The sequence below is a fragment of the Ylistrum balloti genome, unplaced genomic scaffold, assembly GCF_031769215.1.
Source record: "Ylistrum balloti isolate Yb309-2 unplaced genomic scaffold, AGI_CSIRO_Ybal_v1 Utg370552, whole genome shotgun sequence".
Lineage (NCBI taxonomy): Eukaryota > Metazoa > Mollusca > Bivalvia > Pectinida > Pectinidae > Ylistrum > Ylistrum balloti.
In genome coordinates, this window is record NW_026782348.1 from 696,196 (window position 1) to 713,651 (window position 17,456).

Here is a 17,456-nt window from a genome sequence, read left to right on the forward strand (position 1 = left end):
GGCATCCCCAGGAGGGACCGTTTTTACACACTATAACGGTGGCCTCGCTATCCCCGGAGTATGTCTGCCCGCTAATGAAAACGTTCAGATATGTGCAAATGTTATGGCCGCATTTTGTTCAGCTGCGACCTGTTCCTCAAGGCAGACAGATGATACGCTCTGACACACAAATAACAGGAGGAGAGTCCGTAGTCGTTAATGATACGTACTCTCCAAAGTACGGATCTGTATATTCGGCACGAAAAGCCAAACATATCAGCGACGAATGTTGATAGAAAGCTACACGTTCCATGTAAACAATTTGTCCACGACCTTGTACATAGACATAGCCCCAGGATCTCGTATAGATGGTTATCGTTTTCATTAATCAATAGATGTAGAAAACTTCGATAATGATGTAATTTCAATTTCCTTTTCAACTGAAACGTATTCTGTTTTTCAAATTCCAAGATCCACATCAAAAAATATTTTGTGTTAATTTTTTTTTTAGAAAAAGAAACCTAAAGTTATTTGAAAGATTATTAATTCTCCTGCTCCGTTACATATTACGATGTTACGTTCAGGAAATTAACAATACTATCCTGTCAGCATAACGCAGTAGTGCTAGGAACCACTTCTGTCCTGATATCCGTTGGATGTGTTAATGCGGGTTGAGATGGTTAGAGGTGTTACCATGTTACCAAATGCTTAGATCTTTCAAGAGAGTTACATTGGTGAGTTGTCACGGCATTACATTTAGGACAAGATCCAACTTATTTTGTATATCAGTTTTCCAAAGTCAGTAAGTCGAGCACTCGAGATAATATGTATAGCGAGATTATAGACAATAATATTGTTCCTATCCTAAATTAATAAATGCTTTTTATAGAAAACACATCAATTTTCAAGAAAGTCGTACACGTGCTTTGCTCACTACTCAATGAAGTTAAAACTAGATGGTGAACAACTATACAATACATTGTTACATTGAGGACTTGATAACTATGGCTGAAAATTTTCATCTTCATTTCAATTCTAAGGAACAGGTTCGCTCTGATGTTTTTTACAAGGAAAGTGACAGGCGCAACACAATATAGATGGTTCTGATGCTATTTAACTCAACCCAGTTCAAAATTATCATCTGACTGTTGATCTACACCCGCCACCTAATCAGCTAACTATCGTGAAAATGTCTGAACCAGACATCCACCTCTAAGTCCTGAGTTCGAGACCTACGTGGAATAGTCGCGAAGCGCTTGCCGCAGGTCGGCTGTTTTTCACCGTGAACGCCAGCTGTTTCCCATCAACCGATACGTCCTTAAACGACCCTGGTTGTTCATAGGACGTAGAACAACAATGAACTTCACATTTATTTTTACGCGAAATTTCTGTAACTTTATGGTAACATCAAGATTATCCTTCAGTTCTAAGACGCGGCTGTGTAGATATGTATTTCCGATGATTACGAACAATTGATGATTTTGAGTGACGAAGGCTGACTGGTGAAGATTTTTAAACTTGCGTAATCGTAACGTGTATGCTTTATTCCTTGTTGACTTGTCTCAATATGTGTACTGAATTCCATACGTATTGTTACGTGTGTACTGAATTCCTTACGTATCGTTACGTGTGTACTGAATTCCTTACGTATTGTTACGTGTGTATTGAATTCCTTCATTACGTATCGTTACGTGTGTACTGAATTCCTTACGTATTGTTACGTGTGTACTGAATTAGTTACGTATCGTTACGTGTGTACTGAATTCCTTACGTATTGTTACGTGTGTATTGAATTCCTTCATTACGTATCGTTACGTGTGTACTGAATTCCTTACGTATTGTTACGTGTGTACTGAATTAGTTACGTATCGTTACGTGTGTACTGAATTCCTTACGTATCGTTACGTGTGTACTGAATTCCTTACGTATCGTTACGTGTGTACTGAATTCCTTAAGTATCGTTACGTGTGTACTGAATTCCATACGTATTGTTACGTGTGTACTGAATTCCTTAAGTATTGTTACGTTTGTACTGAATTCCTTAAGTATTGTTACGTTTGTACTGAATTCCTTAAGTATTGTTACGTGTGTACTGAATTCCATACGTATTGTTACGTGTATACTGAATTCCTTACGTATCGTCACGTGTATGTTCAATTCCTTCATTACGTATAGTTACGTATGTGCTAAAATTCCTTATGGAAAATGTGCCCTACATTCCTTGATAACGTATTGCAAAAGTCCATGATTATGTAACACGAAGACTGCCTTAGTTATACTTCAGCGTGTTGATTTGACCTTCGCCTGATACATACCTTGAGCATGTATACTGACTGAGTTGAAGTCAGTGGTGAATAGGTCTCCGTCCAGACTACGCTTGAGCAGTGATGACATATATGATTCCGTGTTTGACGTCACTGTGATGGGTGGTATGAAATGGAGGGTGAAACTCACAATGACACTACCAGACCTGCCGTAAGTGAAACATATATGTGAAGTTAGAGAGAACACAATCGTTAGTAGTACAATCTAGAATTAAAATAACTGAGGTCATTTTATTATTCGACAATACATTGAACCTCTCCTACATGAAGTTATAGCCAAACATGTAATAGTTATCAATAAAATTGCATCAAAGATATATTATGTCTTTGGAAAATTACAACTTTAAAGATCTAACGGTATATAAAAGATTATTCTTAAACGTCGTCCCTTCCAGTAACGCCATGTAATGCTCATTTTAGGCACTGCTCGTAAACTGGAGCAACATGTCACAAGTGAGGATATGCTGCCATATTGAATTTTCGAGCCTCTGGCTTGGCAAAACACAAAAAAAATGTTACTCGTTTCATAAATCTCATATGAAATGGAAATGAAATTGTGATATTAGAATTATTTATCACATCAGTTTGCAAACAATCGCGAAATCAATATTTCATCATGCTAATACGAAATATAATCTTGAGGTATTCTGACTCTGTATCCCTTTGTCAGCTGACGACACTGATAACAGAGTAACTTTTAGACAACAACATGACAGTACGATATTGGGGTATTCTAACAGAAACAAAGTATGTTGGGAAAATCACAAGGAAGCAAAGTGTTCAACGTTAAAAGAAGTGTAATTCAAGTAAATGTTAACATTCATGGACAATTCAGACGAACAGACGAATCCCGCTTATTCAGACGGACGGACAGACGTCGGAACTACTTACGTGATGGATTCTATCTCCGTACGATTATAATCTAATCTGTATATACTGCTTTGAAAAACTAATTTCATCTGAAAGGAGACAATAACACAAGTTAAATAACAAATAATGCAGGGAGATTGAAGAGGAATTTATTCATTTATCTTCAAAATGTCGAATCAATGTCTTCCATAAACATATCTTTTAAGCCACACACACACACACACACACACACACACACACACACACACATATATATATATATATATATATAATAGCACATAGCCGTCAACTTACTATGACATGTGCTTGTGCAGCTATCTACTGAAGGGAAAATGGATTCCTTTCAGACGTAATAAGAGTGACAATTCACAGTCCTTTTTCTTCTCTTTTGTGTGTTTTCTTAATTTTATTCCTATTTCGTTTCTCTTTCTGAATAATATTAATCAAATATGACCAGTACGTTTATACCGGGTCAAATAATATGTTTATGGCACATACAGACTGCAAAACCCTCGATGATTTGACAGCAATGTTATGGTTATTTTATATACTCACTCGCCTGTTGGTTCCGTTCTTGTATACCTGGTTCTTGTTTTAGAACGTGACATTACTTACTTGGATTGACCAAACTTTACATGGCCGGTGTCGTCGATGAAGCTAAAGACGCTTACTCTTCCGGAAATGCCTGATCTTATACTCCTAGTACTTTTCAGGAGTCTCCTGCTAATATTTGTTTTGTTCCTATTTTACCTAGTTTTATTGATTTGAGTTTTGATTATAACTGAATTGATAAGTTGGTATTTTCTTGTTGTTTCTAATAGTATAAAATGCACTAAACAAGGTATTTGTTAGCGTGATGGTTATCGTTCTATTGATTTGGTGATATAGATGCATATGCGTATAAAATGCGCTAAACATATATGGCCACACGACTTTTAAGAAATCCCTGCTAAAGACCAATCTATATTTCTAGAAGGAAAGACGTTACAGATGCTGAAGTGCAATTTTAAAACAGTTTTCCTATGATTAAAGCTGAACAATAAGATTCCTTAAAGCCTACGTTTATGTAATGATGGCCAAAACAGAACTAATATTTGCTGTATACTTTTTACGGGGATGTGATTGACATTGACTTTCTAAATAATCTGGTGGACAACAAATGTATAGAAATGCATCCGAGTAATCAAACAAGGATAAAATCAGCATTTATCAGTGTAGCCATCAGTACGAGAAAATCACCCAGCACACTCCCTCCATTCAGCTACTTTGCATATAAATTAACAAGGACCTTTGTACAGGGAAGGATTTTTGTTAAATTAATCAATATTGCCCCCACCCACTTCATCTATCTATATGTTAATCATTCACCATATAGCTATCGTGCGATTTCAGCCATTTCCATGTTTAAGATTTTTCCTATCTTTAAAGATTACACGTGGTTATTTTCAAAGAGTCTGAAGAAGAAACCCGTTAAACTACGATTACAAAGAATTGTAATCACGATTCATGCATATTTGTAGTATGTTACAACAAATATGACACAGGCTAAATAAACAATACTTACTTTATATAAAAAAGCGTCAGAAAACAAGACGTACGCTTCCGAGTCCGTGTTACTATAATCAGGCTTATATATAGAAAATGGCCCCTCGATTACCCGCATGCTTCCCCTAAACGTCGAAGACAGGAAGAGCACTGGAAGGTAAGAATAAATTATTCAGTGAACAACGACGTAAAAATAGCAACGTAAATATTAGGATTGCTTGCACGGTGTTGTTTATAAACCAAGCTGTACAAACGTATACATAATTATATGTATAAAGATAAATACAAAATACAAAAATCATCAGTGTATAAAGAAATATATACAGGCTGTCTCGAGTACACTTTCATCAGTTGGAAATCCAACGCAAAGAAGTAAATAAAGATCAGAGTAAAATTAAATAAGATTGCTTTTGTATGTGAGGTGTGAGCGATTCAGAAAGTAGAAGCGCCATTAACACGCTGGCAGACTTGGCAGAAAAGAACTTGTCTACGGATGATTCATACATTCGTAAATCAAATTGCATATTAATATCACGTCATCAATTTAGCAAAGAAGTATTCAAAAGACAAAATGAGTACACACAGGCATCGAGCATCATATGAAAACAGAAAAATAAGAACAGGGCAAAACTATCAGTAAAACCAAAGAGACTGACCAGGATTCTTTTCCATACGTATTTTAGATTTTAAAGCGGGCAGTTGAATTTGGTATAGGCAATGACATGTCATTATGATAGCTCTGAGAAACGATAAATAAAGATAATTTTTGAAAAATCAACAATTTTACCATATAGCTTCACAATAATGTGACAATAATTAACAAATAAAAAAATTCATTGTTACCGGGGGAATTTCCTTATTTATGGCTTTTAAATACAGCAGATCTTGGAATTGCTTTTGAAACCTAATCCATTATTCAATAGCACAATGGAACAACAATTAGATCGCCAAACCACACCGGACCCCGAAAACAAGATCTGCATTATATTGAATTCGCCTTTAACAGGTAGCAATAAAACTGAATATGACGCAAAACTAAATAACAATTGGTTAAAAAAAGGAATCCAAATTAGAATTACTTTGAATAGCAAAACGTCTGAGCAGACATTACTATAGACATCATGACAAAATAAGTGTTATATCAGAAAACAGACTAAAGATTTTTCTAGAGGTTCCACAAAGTATTTTCCAGATATTATATGCTTACCTTGTTTCTTAACATTTTTCTTGTGACACATGTGCAATCGGTGTAATCCTATTAGACATTGTATTTATTACGCGATAGTAAGTAAAAATGGAAAGAACAACAAGGAAATTACATCTCAGCATAATCATGATCCAATATCAAACCTAATATAACTAGGTCAAACTATGAGCAAAAGGTAGATTTACACGACATGGAGACTCATAAAAAAGTACACAGAAAATTCGACCAAATATTCCGGAAGAGTAAGCGTCTCGAGTTTTATCGACAACCGCCATGTAAATCTTGGTCAGATCAAGTAAGTAATGCCCCCGTACACAAATGAAAAAAGGTATATAACAACGGAAGCGACAAGTATACAATCGAGCCCATTATTGTCATCGACCTACATCTCTCGTGACTTTGTCTATCAGTTTCTGACATCCTGCACGAAAATCGTGATAATGAGAAATGGAAACTCACATTTATCATAAAACCTGGTAGAAGTTTACCCTGTCGAGTTCGTTGTAGGAAACGATCGATGTAAATAGAGTGTGTCGTATCCTTGACTTCCTATTCAGGTGGGTATATACGATTGACAATCAATACATTTCTAGTTATTTAAGGACAAGACATTATCAATTTATCTTAAATGGAAACTTGATTTTTGTTCAAGTCCAGCGATTTTTTCTGGAGCAGGTTTGTTCCCGAGTTTCTGCTGCCTACCATGTTTGATAATGCCAGCCAGGTTAGTGCTATCGGCCTTCAGTGATTTCTTTGAAATATGATTTATTAATGAAATATAAATCTAAATCTGAAGGTTTGGAAAACGATTGTGTGCAGCTATATAAATGTTACAGACGTGTTTTAAATGGAACTATGACATTTCAATCTAAAACAATCGTTGAAGCATTATCAGCCTGTCCAACACCAGGTCTTCAAATAACTAGATCATGCTGTAAGAATTATAACTATACGGATTATCTGTAAGTCGATTATGGGAAATAAACGATCAGAAACACCTTAACGGCGCGCCGTATGATGTTTAAACTCAGTTACAAGTACGTTTATGAGTTTTCTGACACTGAATGCGTCATAACTCTTCAATCCGTATATCGATTGGTTCTTTTCCCGAGTGGTAACTTGTGCTGATCTATCATCGATGTCTTCGTATTTTGATGGTTATCGCGTGTCTGTTCCATAATACAACAGAATCGGTATTTTTTTTCCTCTCGAGTTTCGATGTATCAAACATAGGACAGAAGCGGTGTAGAGATTGCTTGCTTTCAAAAAATATAAATATAAAAATATATTAAAAGTAAACGGGTATTTTACAGTATCATCAGGCTTTATTCTATTGACCAGGAGGACAGTGTCATTTCGTTATCCTCAATGTTCTGTCTGTTGACCAGGAGGACAGTGTCATTTCGTTATCCTCAATGTTCTGTCTGTTGACCAGGAGGACAGTGTCATTTCGTTATCCTCAATGTTCTGTCTGTTGACCAGGAGGACAGTGTCATTTCGTTATCCTCAATGTTCTGTCTGTTGACCAGGAGGACAGTGTCATTTCGTTATCCTCAATGTTCTGTCTGTTGACCAGGAGGACAGTGTCATTTCGTTATCCTCAATGTTCTGTCTGTTGACCAGGAGGACAGTGTCATTTCGTTATCCTCAATGTTCTGTCTGTTGACCAGGAGGACAGTGTCATTTCGTTATCCTCAATGTTCTGTCTGTTGACCAGGAGGACAGTGTCATTTCGTTATCCTCAATGTTCTGTCTGTTGACCAGGAGGACAGTGTCATTTCGTTATCCTCAATGTTCTGTCTGTTGACCAGGAGGACAGTGTCATTTCGTTATCCTCAATGTTCTGTCTGTTGACCAGGAGGACAGTGTCATTTCGTTATCCTCAATGTTCTGTCTGTTGACCAGGAGGACAGTGTCATTTCGTTATCCTCAATGTTCTGTCTGTTGACCAGGAGGACAGTGTCATTTCGTTATCCTCAATGTTCTGTCTGTTGACCAGGAGGACAGTGTCATTTCGTTATCCTCAATGTTCTGTCTGTTGACCAGGAGGACAGTGTCATTTCGTTATCCTCAATGTTCTGTCTGTTGACCAGGAGGACAGTGTCATTTGTTCTGTTATCCTCAATGTTCTGTTCTGTCTGTTGACCAGGAGGACAGTGTCATTTCGTTATCCTCAATGTTCTGTCTGTTGACCAGGAGGACAGTGTCATTAAGGTATTCTCATTGTTCTGTTTGGTGACCAGGAGGACAGTGTCATTAAGGTATTCTCATTGTTCTGTTTGGTGACCAGGAGGACAGTGTCATTTCGTTATCCTCAATGTTCTGTCTGTTGACCAGGAGGACAGTGTCATTTCGTTATCCTCATTGTTCTGTCTGTTGACCAGGAGGACAGTGTCATTTCGTTATCCTCAATGTTCTGTCTGTTGACCAGGAGGACAGTGTCATTTCGTTATCCTCAATGTTCTGTCTGTTGACCAGGAGGACAGTGTCATTAAGGTATTCTCATTGTTCTGTTTGGTGACCAGGAGGACAGTGTCATTTCGGTATTCTCATTGTTCTGTCTGTTGACCAGGAGGACAGTGTCATTAAGGTATCCTCATTGTTCTATTTGTTGACCAGGAGGACAGTGTCATTTCGGTATTCTCATTGTTCTGTTTGTTGACCAGGAGGACAGTGTCATTTCGGTATTCTCATTGTTCTGTTTGGTGACCAGGAGGACAGTGTCATTTCGGTATTCTCATTGTTCTGTTTGGTGACCAGGAGCATAGTGTCATTTCGGTATTCTCATTGTTCTGTTTGTTGACCAGGAGGACAGTGTCATTTCGTTATCCTCAATGTTCTGTCTGTTGACCAGGAGGACAGTGTCATTAAGGTATTCTCATTGTTCTGTTTGGTGACCAGGAGGACAGTGTCATTTCGGTATTCTCATTGTTCTGTTTGTTGACCAGGAGGACAGTGTCATTTCGGTATTCTCATTGTTCTGTCTGTTGACCAGGAGGACAGTGTCATTAAGGTATTCTCATTGTTCTGTTTGGTGACCAGGAGGACAGTGTCATTAAGGTATTCTCATTGTTCTATTTGGTGACCAGGAGGACAGTGTCATTTCGGTATTCTCATTGTTCTGTTTGGTGACCAGGAGGACAGTGTCATTTCGGTATTCTCATTGTTCTGTTTGGTGACCAGGAGGACAGTGTCATTTCGGTATTCTCATTGTTCTGTTTGTTGACCAGGAGGACAGTGTCATTTCGGTATTCTCATTGTTCTGTTTGTTGACCAGGAGGACAGTGTCATTTCATTGTTCTGTTTTCTCATTGTTCTGTTTGGTGACCAGGAGGACAGTGTCATTTAGGTAATCTCATTGTTCTGTTTGTTGACCAGGAGGACAGTGTCATTAAGGTATTCTCATTGTTCTGTTTGTTGACCAGGAGGACAGTGTCATTTCGGTATTCTCATTGTTCTGTTTGGTGACCAGGAGGACAGTGTCATTAAGGTATTCTCATTGTTCTGTTTGTTGACCAGGAGGACAGTGTCATTAAGGTATTCTCATTGTTCTGTTTGTTGACCAGGAGGACAGTGTCATTAAGATATTCTCATTGTTCTGTTTGGTGACCAGGAGGACAGTGTCATTTCGGTATTCTCATTGTTCTGTTTGGTGACCAGGAGGACAGTGTGTCATTGTTCTGTTTCATTAAGGTATTCTTGACCAGGAGGACAGTGTCATTTCGGTATTCTCAATGTTCTGTTTGGTGACCAGGAGGACAGTGTCATTTTCTATTCTCATTGTTCTGTTTGGTGACATTGTTCTGTTTGGTGACCATATTAAGGTATTCTCATTGTTCTGTTTGGTGACCAGGAGGACAGTGTCTAAGGCCTTTTCTGTGTCCTCTATGTTCTGTTTGGTGACCAGGAGGACAGTGTCATTTCGGTATTCTCATTGTTCTGTTTGGTGACCAGGAGGACAGTGTCATTTAGGTCATTTGACCAGGAGGACAGTGTCATTTAGGTAATCTCATTGTTCTGTTTGTTGACCAGGAGGACAGTGTCATTTCGGTATTCTCATTGTTCTGTTTGTTGACCAGGAGGACAGTGTCATTTCGGTATTCTCATTGTTCTATTTGTTGACCAGGAGGACAGTGTCATTTCGGTATTCTCATTGTTCTGTTTGGTGACCAGGAGGACAGTGTCATTTCGGTATTCTCATTATTCTGTTTGGTGACCAGGAGCATAGTGTCATTTCGGTATCCTCAATGTTCTGTTTGGTGACAAGGAGGACAGCGTCTTTTCTATATACTAAGTGTTCTGTTTGGTGATCAGAAGGGCTAAGGCCTTTTCTGTGTCCTCTATGTTCTGTTTGGTGACCAGGAGGACACCGCCTTCTCTATATACTCAGTGTTCTGTTTGGCAATCAGAAGGGCGAAGTCCTGCACTGTGTCCTCTATGTTTTGTTTGGTGACCAAAAGGACAGAGTTTATTTGTATCCTCTATGTTCTGTTTGTTTGGTTAACAAAAAGTCAGTGTCTATTCCGTACACCAATGTTCTGTTTGGCGAACAGGAGGACAGAGTCTTTTTGGTATCCTCAATAATCTGTTTGATGACCAAAATCAATGTCTGTTCTGTATTGATAAAGTTCCTATTTTACAAGTAGGATTTTAATGATCAGATCAGATAGGGCCTTTAATTTTGTTTGATTGCAGTCAGAATTACTTATAAATAGGAGTTTGAGGAAACTGTTGTTATTATTCCTTGCTGACAACATACACATGTGTGTCAGCATTGTTAACATTTATTAGGAACAAGAATAAGCATTATTCCTATGCATGTGTTACATGAAGGGGGGAGGGCATTATATATGTTTACAGGGAATACGATTTTACCTCTGGAATCTGTGCAGGCTCCGTATCATTTTCTCGTCACACGTTGCGATCACTGCTGCGCGTGCCATTGCCGACTTTATGACATTATAGTGATTCCAAATGCAGACCCGTCCGTGGCATCTGTGGTCAGTTGGTAATAGATGTATGTAATTTAGTTAACGTCGAAGTAAAGTATGCGTTTCCACATTTAGCCGACCAAGTTCGACAAGTGTCTCTTCCTAAATATAGATTTCCCACATTACAGAAAGCCGGCTCCTTAGGAAAGACATCACGGACTATGTATCAATGCTTTTGCGGATATGGCCTTTAGTATAGTGCAATATAAGACACTTTGAAGAACCAAAAAGAAGACAATGAGTGACTAAGTCTTAATATATTCAGCTTATTGTCACGTACGTAAAGTTAAATACAGAAATAAAAACCCGCAGCGTGAAAAAATGTCTTCTTTTCGTCTATATCTAGTTTGCTTAGGTCGAACGGTAAATGTATTTCAACATACGCTCCCTTTTACTGACATTTTTGTATTTTGAGTACACATATCAACGTCGATTTCTCCTTGTACAAGGACACACCAAACAGAAACACTGTTATATCTCAACTGTGAGTGCCCTCTTCTAAGAACGGAATATATCATAAATTAAAAATTCATTCATTATTGTGCGAAAAGAAAAAATTAACAAAATACTCGTTGGCTTTGTTATCAGTTTTTCGACGGGTTGTAATAATTAAGAATAAATGAGTGATCTTTTAAGATCCCTTCAGTCAATCTTTCGAAGCTGTATTAAAGATGAAACTTCAAATTAAGAAGGTTGGTGGTTTTAAAGGCTTTCTTTGCTCTCCCTAGCTTCCACAAATTGATGCATGGATAACGGGCGACAAATGGATCTTAATTTTAACCTGGCCCCTTTAACACTTTTAGAGAAGCAGTTGTAACAATCTGCATATATTTTCCTAATTGAGTCGAAAATGACTTTGTGGGATCTTGTTTCCAAATTGATGAAATTTGACGCCGACAAAACTAAGGACTACGATATCATGTACAAAGGGCTTTGTTATCATCCATCCAGCAGCTTATCAAGCGAAACAAGGTAACATGGAAGATAATAGGACTGCTAATCAGCTGCTTTTTGTCTACAGTTAAATCAAAGTGAATAAAGATATCATATTTCGTCAAATTCCCTTTTATTGCTCCGAGAAAAATAATTCAATTTTTTCTTTTTTTTCTTTTTTTTTTCTATTTTTTTTTTCTTCAGATATCATTGCAATTGAAATATGCGTAATAAGAAGGCATGTCGGATAATTACTCCATCATATCGCCGTGAGAAATAATCATATCATGCTTCAAATCAATGTCTGATGGCTACGGGGCTTCACCGACCCGCCTTCAATTTTAGCATGTCCAATTAGGGATCATGGAGGTCTAGTTTACAATATTTCATCATGTCAGAGAAAAAAAAGCAAAATGTTTGTCGACTTCCTAACACATTGACCGAATGAACGACGAAGCATACAAAAACAATACCAAACCATCATAAACCAAAGCTGTGTTTCGGGAATCTAGAGTCTCCTATAAACATGCAAGCATGCGTGGCGATTACATGATTTCAACTCCTGAATAGCAATAAAATGGAAGGTGCCCCTCCTGAACAGTATATTATTAGTATCATTATTATTCAATTGTGGTATATACACTCATCCAATTTTTTTCATTGTTTGTGCAAATTTCAGACTGATATTGTCTTTTTAGGCTAGCGATTTATTCTAGTGTACAGGAAACACCTCAACGCCAGGATGTTATATCAATATAAAACAGTATAAATCATTCTGTAATAGATAACATTGTTCCTCAATTTTTCTTTTATGTCAACATTATGTATAACACCACGTGGTGCACGATCAATCCTGCTTTAAACGCGGAGAAATTATTAGGATTGCCAATATCTTTCCCTAAACCAGTTATTACATTTCGGAATGAAACAACTAGATTGACCATGGGCTGTTACGTGTCTGGTAAGACCTCCTAATACATGACAAATAACGGCGTTAATATGTTCATGTTATATGTGACGTAATCGTAACGATAGAGGGAGCTCCCTGAAAGCCGAAGACCGCTATATACAACCTTTGAGTAAACAAATTATACCGTTTAAGCATATATGAATACTAATTAGTCGACACATGTCTAATAATGAAAGAGTTGCTAATTGGTTAGGCAGCTCCTTAAAACAAAGCACAGGTACTTAAAGCTTTTTGCTTTTGATTGTGACCTAAGTATACTTCAAAGTGTCTGCATATGTACTATATTTGTAACTAATTAAGTTACATGTTGCTATGTCATAATGACATATAGAGATTCTTACAGTTTCAAGGCATATGATATATATGAAAGAAGTGTGAGAAATTTTCAGGCGAAATTAAATCAAAAACTCATGATGAGTTTTGTAAGTCCTACAGAAATTTGAAAACGAATGTAAGATTCTGTTAATTACACAGATTAGAATGAAACAAATGTTCGCGCAAACAGCTTTTGATTACACTAAAACACAATCTAAGAGAACCTTCAGCTAATCACAGCTCACAATTCATATTACACGTTGGTCATGACAACAAATATTGACGATATTGATGTTATGAGAAACAGAGGCTACACAAGTGGTTGTTGTATATGTATACGTGTATAGAGTTTTACAAAGCACACTAATTTGTGTTATCTGTTTTTACCACAATGAAATAGTTTTCCGACGATGAATTCACCTTTTCTGTAACAATATTTGGGGCGTAATATAACCTATATTGAAATGCTGCTGCTGATTAATTGGTAAAACTAACAGTTTCAGAAATATGTGAATTTTTTATGATGTATTAGAAATCTTAAGATGTAATTAACGGGTTTATTACCTGAAACAGAAACTCTTAAGTTAGATATCAAGTCTTGATGAAGACAGTTGCTTGTTATCAGTGTTAAATATATATTTACACTTAAAATAATAATTCATGTAGAGTGTATCAGTATGGGGAATTTCAACGGTCATCGAGAGGATCTCCTTGGAAAATAGTCTCTTTCTTTTCGCGTTTTTAAGTCGTACGTGTCTGATGTCTTGTGGCTCGTTTGACGTTTACTTTGTTCTCATTTGGGAATGTGACAACACTTACATGAACAAGCTATTCCGTGGATGAAGCAACATTTACACTCCTGGAACACCCGTTCTTATTCTTTAATTCGAATCTGTTGTACGTTTTCAGAGGTCTCCGTGTACATTTTGCTTTGTTCATACTTCGCTCACGTTTTTATCGAATTTGAGTTTAAATAAAGATTCTGTACAAATGTCGATAATTTCTCTGTAGTCAATTGCGTGTGTAATGTGACTTATGTGAAGTGTTTTGTTAAAACATATTTTATTTGAAAAATTCGAAAGGAATCGGACACAAGTTATGACAACCTAGAAACGTCCTTTTCCATCAACAATTAATTAAACACTGGAATCATTTTGATTATTGACAATGTAAATGATGTTAAACAAATATTTTTAAATGATGAATACCAGAATAGTAAATCGTCTCTGTGATACAGAATGACGAATACAAGTATAATTAAGCTTCTATGCATTTCCGAATGGTTAATACAAGAATAGTAAAGCTTCTCTGTGATACAGAATGATGCCAAAGCTACTCACCATTAGTTGGTTGATATGGAACTTCTTCTTTTGTTCCTGATCGGGAACCTGAAAAAAAAACATGGTAAATATGAATTTCATTCCATTAGCAACTAGTGATAGACTTAATCGTAAGTCAAGGGTGTTTAGAGCATTCCCATCAGCTGGGGAATCACACCATGTGAACGTGCTCACAAACGACAGGAGACAGACAAAAACAACGACTCAACAGCAATCAGTAATTTGCTATTTTTCTTAAATATTTACCTAATAACTTTGTCTTCATACACCATTAGATAATTATAATGAGATGGACATATGTTTTATCAGTGTACAGAAAATATCGGCTAAACAGGAAGTCCGACATCGAGTCCGACATCGATAAAACCATGTATCGATTGGAATATAGATGCTCAACAGTTTTGTCATAAAGCAATATGATAAAGTAATATTTATTTCATGGATTCAAAGAATAAAAAACTTTGTATCAACTGCAAAGATAAAAATCAGACTAATACGAGTGATTTGTTGGTATAGTGAAACATCATGAAATTAAATTAAATCATGACAATGCAATTAGTTGTTTGCAAAAAGAAAATAGTGTCAAAATAATACAATGTTTGCCTTTTTACTATTCTTTTCGTTTAGTGTACAAGTCGTGGAAGAGCTTGTCTTTGGGAAATTAAGTCTAGAACCACCCACACAATAAGATTCATTATCAGCATTTTATTTGCTCGACTTGTAAATATGGCTTTTTCTTACACAAGGGTCCATTGACAAAAATATATTCTTATGATATCTTCTCCATGGCTAAAAGATTATTTGAGTGGTCGCAAAACAAAGAGGGGTTTTCATTAGAGAAGTATGTTGAGTAGGTGACATTAATGCCGGAGTACCACAAGGGTCAATATTTTGGACATTTTTGTTTCAAATATTTATCATGACATAGCAGACAATTTGTATAATCTTGTTCAAATGTTTGCAGGAGACACTTTTGTCGCCTAATCTTCTAATAACAGTTAAGAAAATGAATATTATATCAACCATGATCTATCAGATACTGAAAACTGGTCAACGCAGTGGCAAGTTAGTTTTGATCCCAATAAAAACGAAGTTGTATTATTTCAAGGTTCTCTTGGAAAATAATGGTGTTGAATTTATAATTCAACAACACCTACTTATAAACGTCTGACTACCATAGATGTATTATTGGATGAAAACGGGAAATGGTCCTCTAAAAAAAATAGTATTTCAAAGTCGGTCTCTAAACATCTTTCAGTGATGCGGGGGTAGAAGTATAAAGATACTTTGTCTAAAACATATGTTGTTTTTGTTTGACCTCTCTTGGAATATACATCTGAATTATGACACGGCTGTACTATAAGAGACTCGGACAAATTATAAAAATTTCAACTAGAGGCAGCTAGAATTGTTACGGGTCTTCCGTGTTTTGAGAGCAGACAATCTCTATATTTCATGACAGGGTGGCCAAAATTTGAAGAGTGTAGAAAGTAGAAAAGATTGATCCTTTTTAATAAAAATATGTACAGAATACTCCGTCGTATCTGAAAAATCTTCTACTCAGGAATGTTAATCACGTAAGCCAACATAATCTAAAGTTAAGTTATACCTCGCTTTTGTTTAGTTACATATGAAAAATCTTTTATTTCGGACATGATTATAACGTGGAATTCGCTAGATATGTCATTTAGGAATTCCGGTGTCTGAATATATTTAAAAGTAGGACTACAATGAATGTAGATAGGGTACATCAATATTATTCATTAGGATTTTTTTTCGTGCTAAACTCAGACACGGTTGTAGTGCGGAAAATTCAGATTAATTTAGTCCATTCTGCTGCATGTACTTGTTCATATCCATTTGGGAATGTTATCCATTCTTTCTTTGAATGCCATTTACACGAAGAAAACAGAGAACAACTTTTTTTTTTAAATTGGCAAGGTACGGAGAGATAGATATAGACATCTTGTTACATGGATCAAGTGTACTTTTTCCTTCCGGCTGTTTGCGAACGTATGAAGAGTTCAAACCGTTTTACATTTCTATAAATAGTAACATCAATAAAATACTTGAGCTGAAATTTTAGAATTATATTACTATCATATTTTCTTCATCATTCTCATACTTAATAACAGGTGCTTTCGGTGCTCGCATCAATCATGTCATTTTATATTTTAATGTTCATTCTATCCTTAAAACTATCATCATGTTAGTAGGCATTTTGTATTTTGCTGTGTATCACCTGTATTGTATGTTATATGGGCAAAGACGTTGATCTTTTTTTTCAACTTGTGTGCAATTCTGTTTGATTTCATCGCGTGAAAATGTGTTTTAACTAAATATGACTTTTTTCTTCGGAAACATCTGACACTGTTCTAGTCAATTAAAGATATGGAAACTTACGTTTTACAAAAATGGTGAAGGTCAAGAACCTAGCATTGAAGAATTTCACTCGCATGTCTATTCTGATATCTATCTCAGCATAAAATTTCCCTTAATTCTGACAATACAAGTGTCGTCTGGCACAATCCCATCTTGTAAATGCCAAGGTCACGTAGAGTCACGTAAGGATCCATTTAAAGCGGTAACAGGTTTAATGACGTGAAGCCGTGATTTACGAAAGGTTTCGGGAACAACAAACAACCTTGAGATAACAGAGAAATGTTTGTTGTCCCATAAAGAAATACAAATGATTGGTTTAGAACATCAAGTCCCGCTCATGGCTGTATATAGTCTTTAACACTACAGTATAAAAACATTCTGTTTATTGGAGCTGCCACGACGTTATAGGTGTTCCTTTGATTAGTTGAGCATAAAAATCCACTGAGTACCACCATGACGTATCAGCGGTTTATAGTAACGCATCTCAAACAATAACAGGTTTAGAATGTTCCCTCGATGCAACAACCCCTTAAAACACTATCTGATTATAAATAGTATCATGTTTATTGGCATTGCCTGATATTATTGGTTGAAGTTATT

General features: G+C 36.4%; 1 protein-coding gene across 1 annotated transcript in view; it reads right to left on the reverse strand.

The window, feature by feature from the left end:
* Positions 1-17,456, reverse strand: part of LOC132556141 (atrial natriuretic peptide-converting enzyme-like) — a 68,112-nt gene that overhangs the window by 13,732 nt on the left and 36,924 nt on the right. Inside the window, exons 3-6 of the mRNA XM_060220530.1 lie at positions 14,475-14,522; positions 4,738-4,868; positions 3,195-3,262; positions 2,295-2,449 (exon numbers count right to left, since the gene is read on the reverse strand). Coding sequence (XP_060076513.1) covers positions 2,295-2,449; positions 3,195-3,262; positions 4,738-4,868; positions 14,475-14,522 — 402 coding nt within the window. The remainder of the gene's footprint in view (positions 1-2,294; positions 2,450-3,194; positions 3,263-4,737; positions 4,869-14,474; positions 14,523-17,456) is intronic.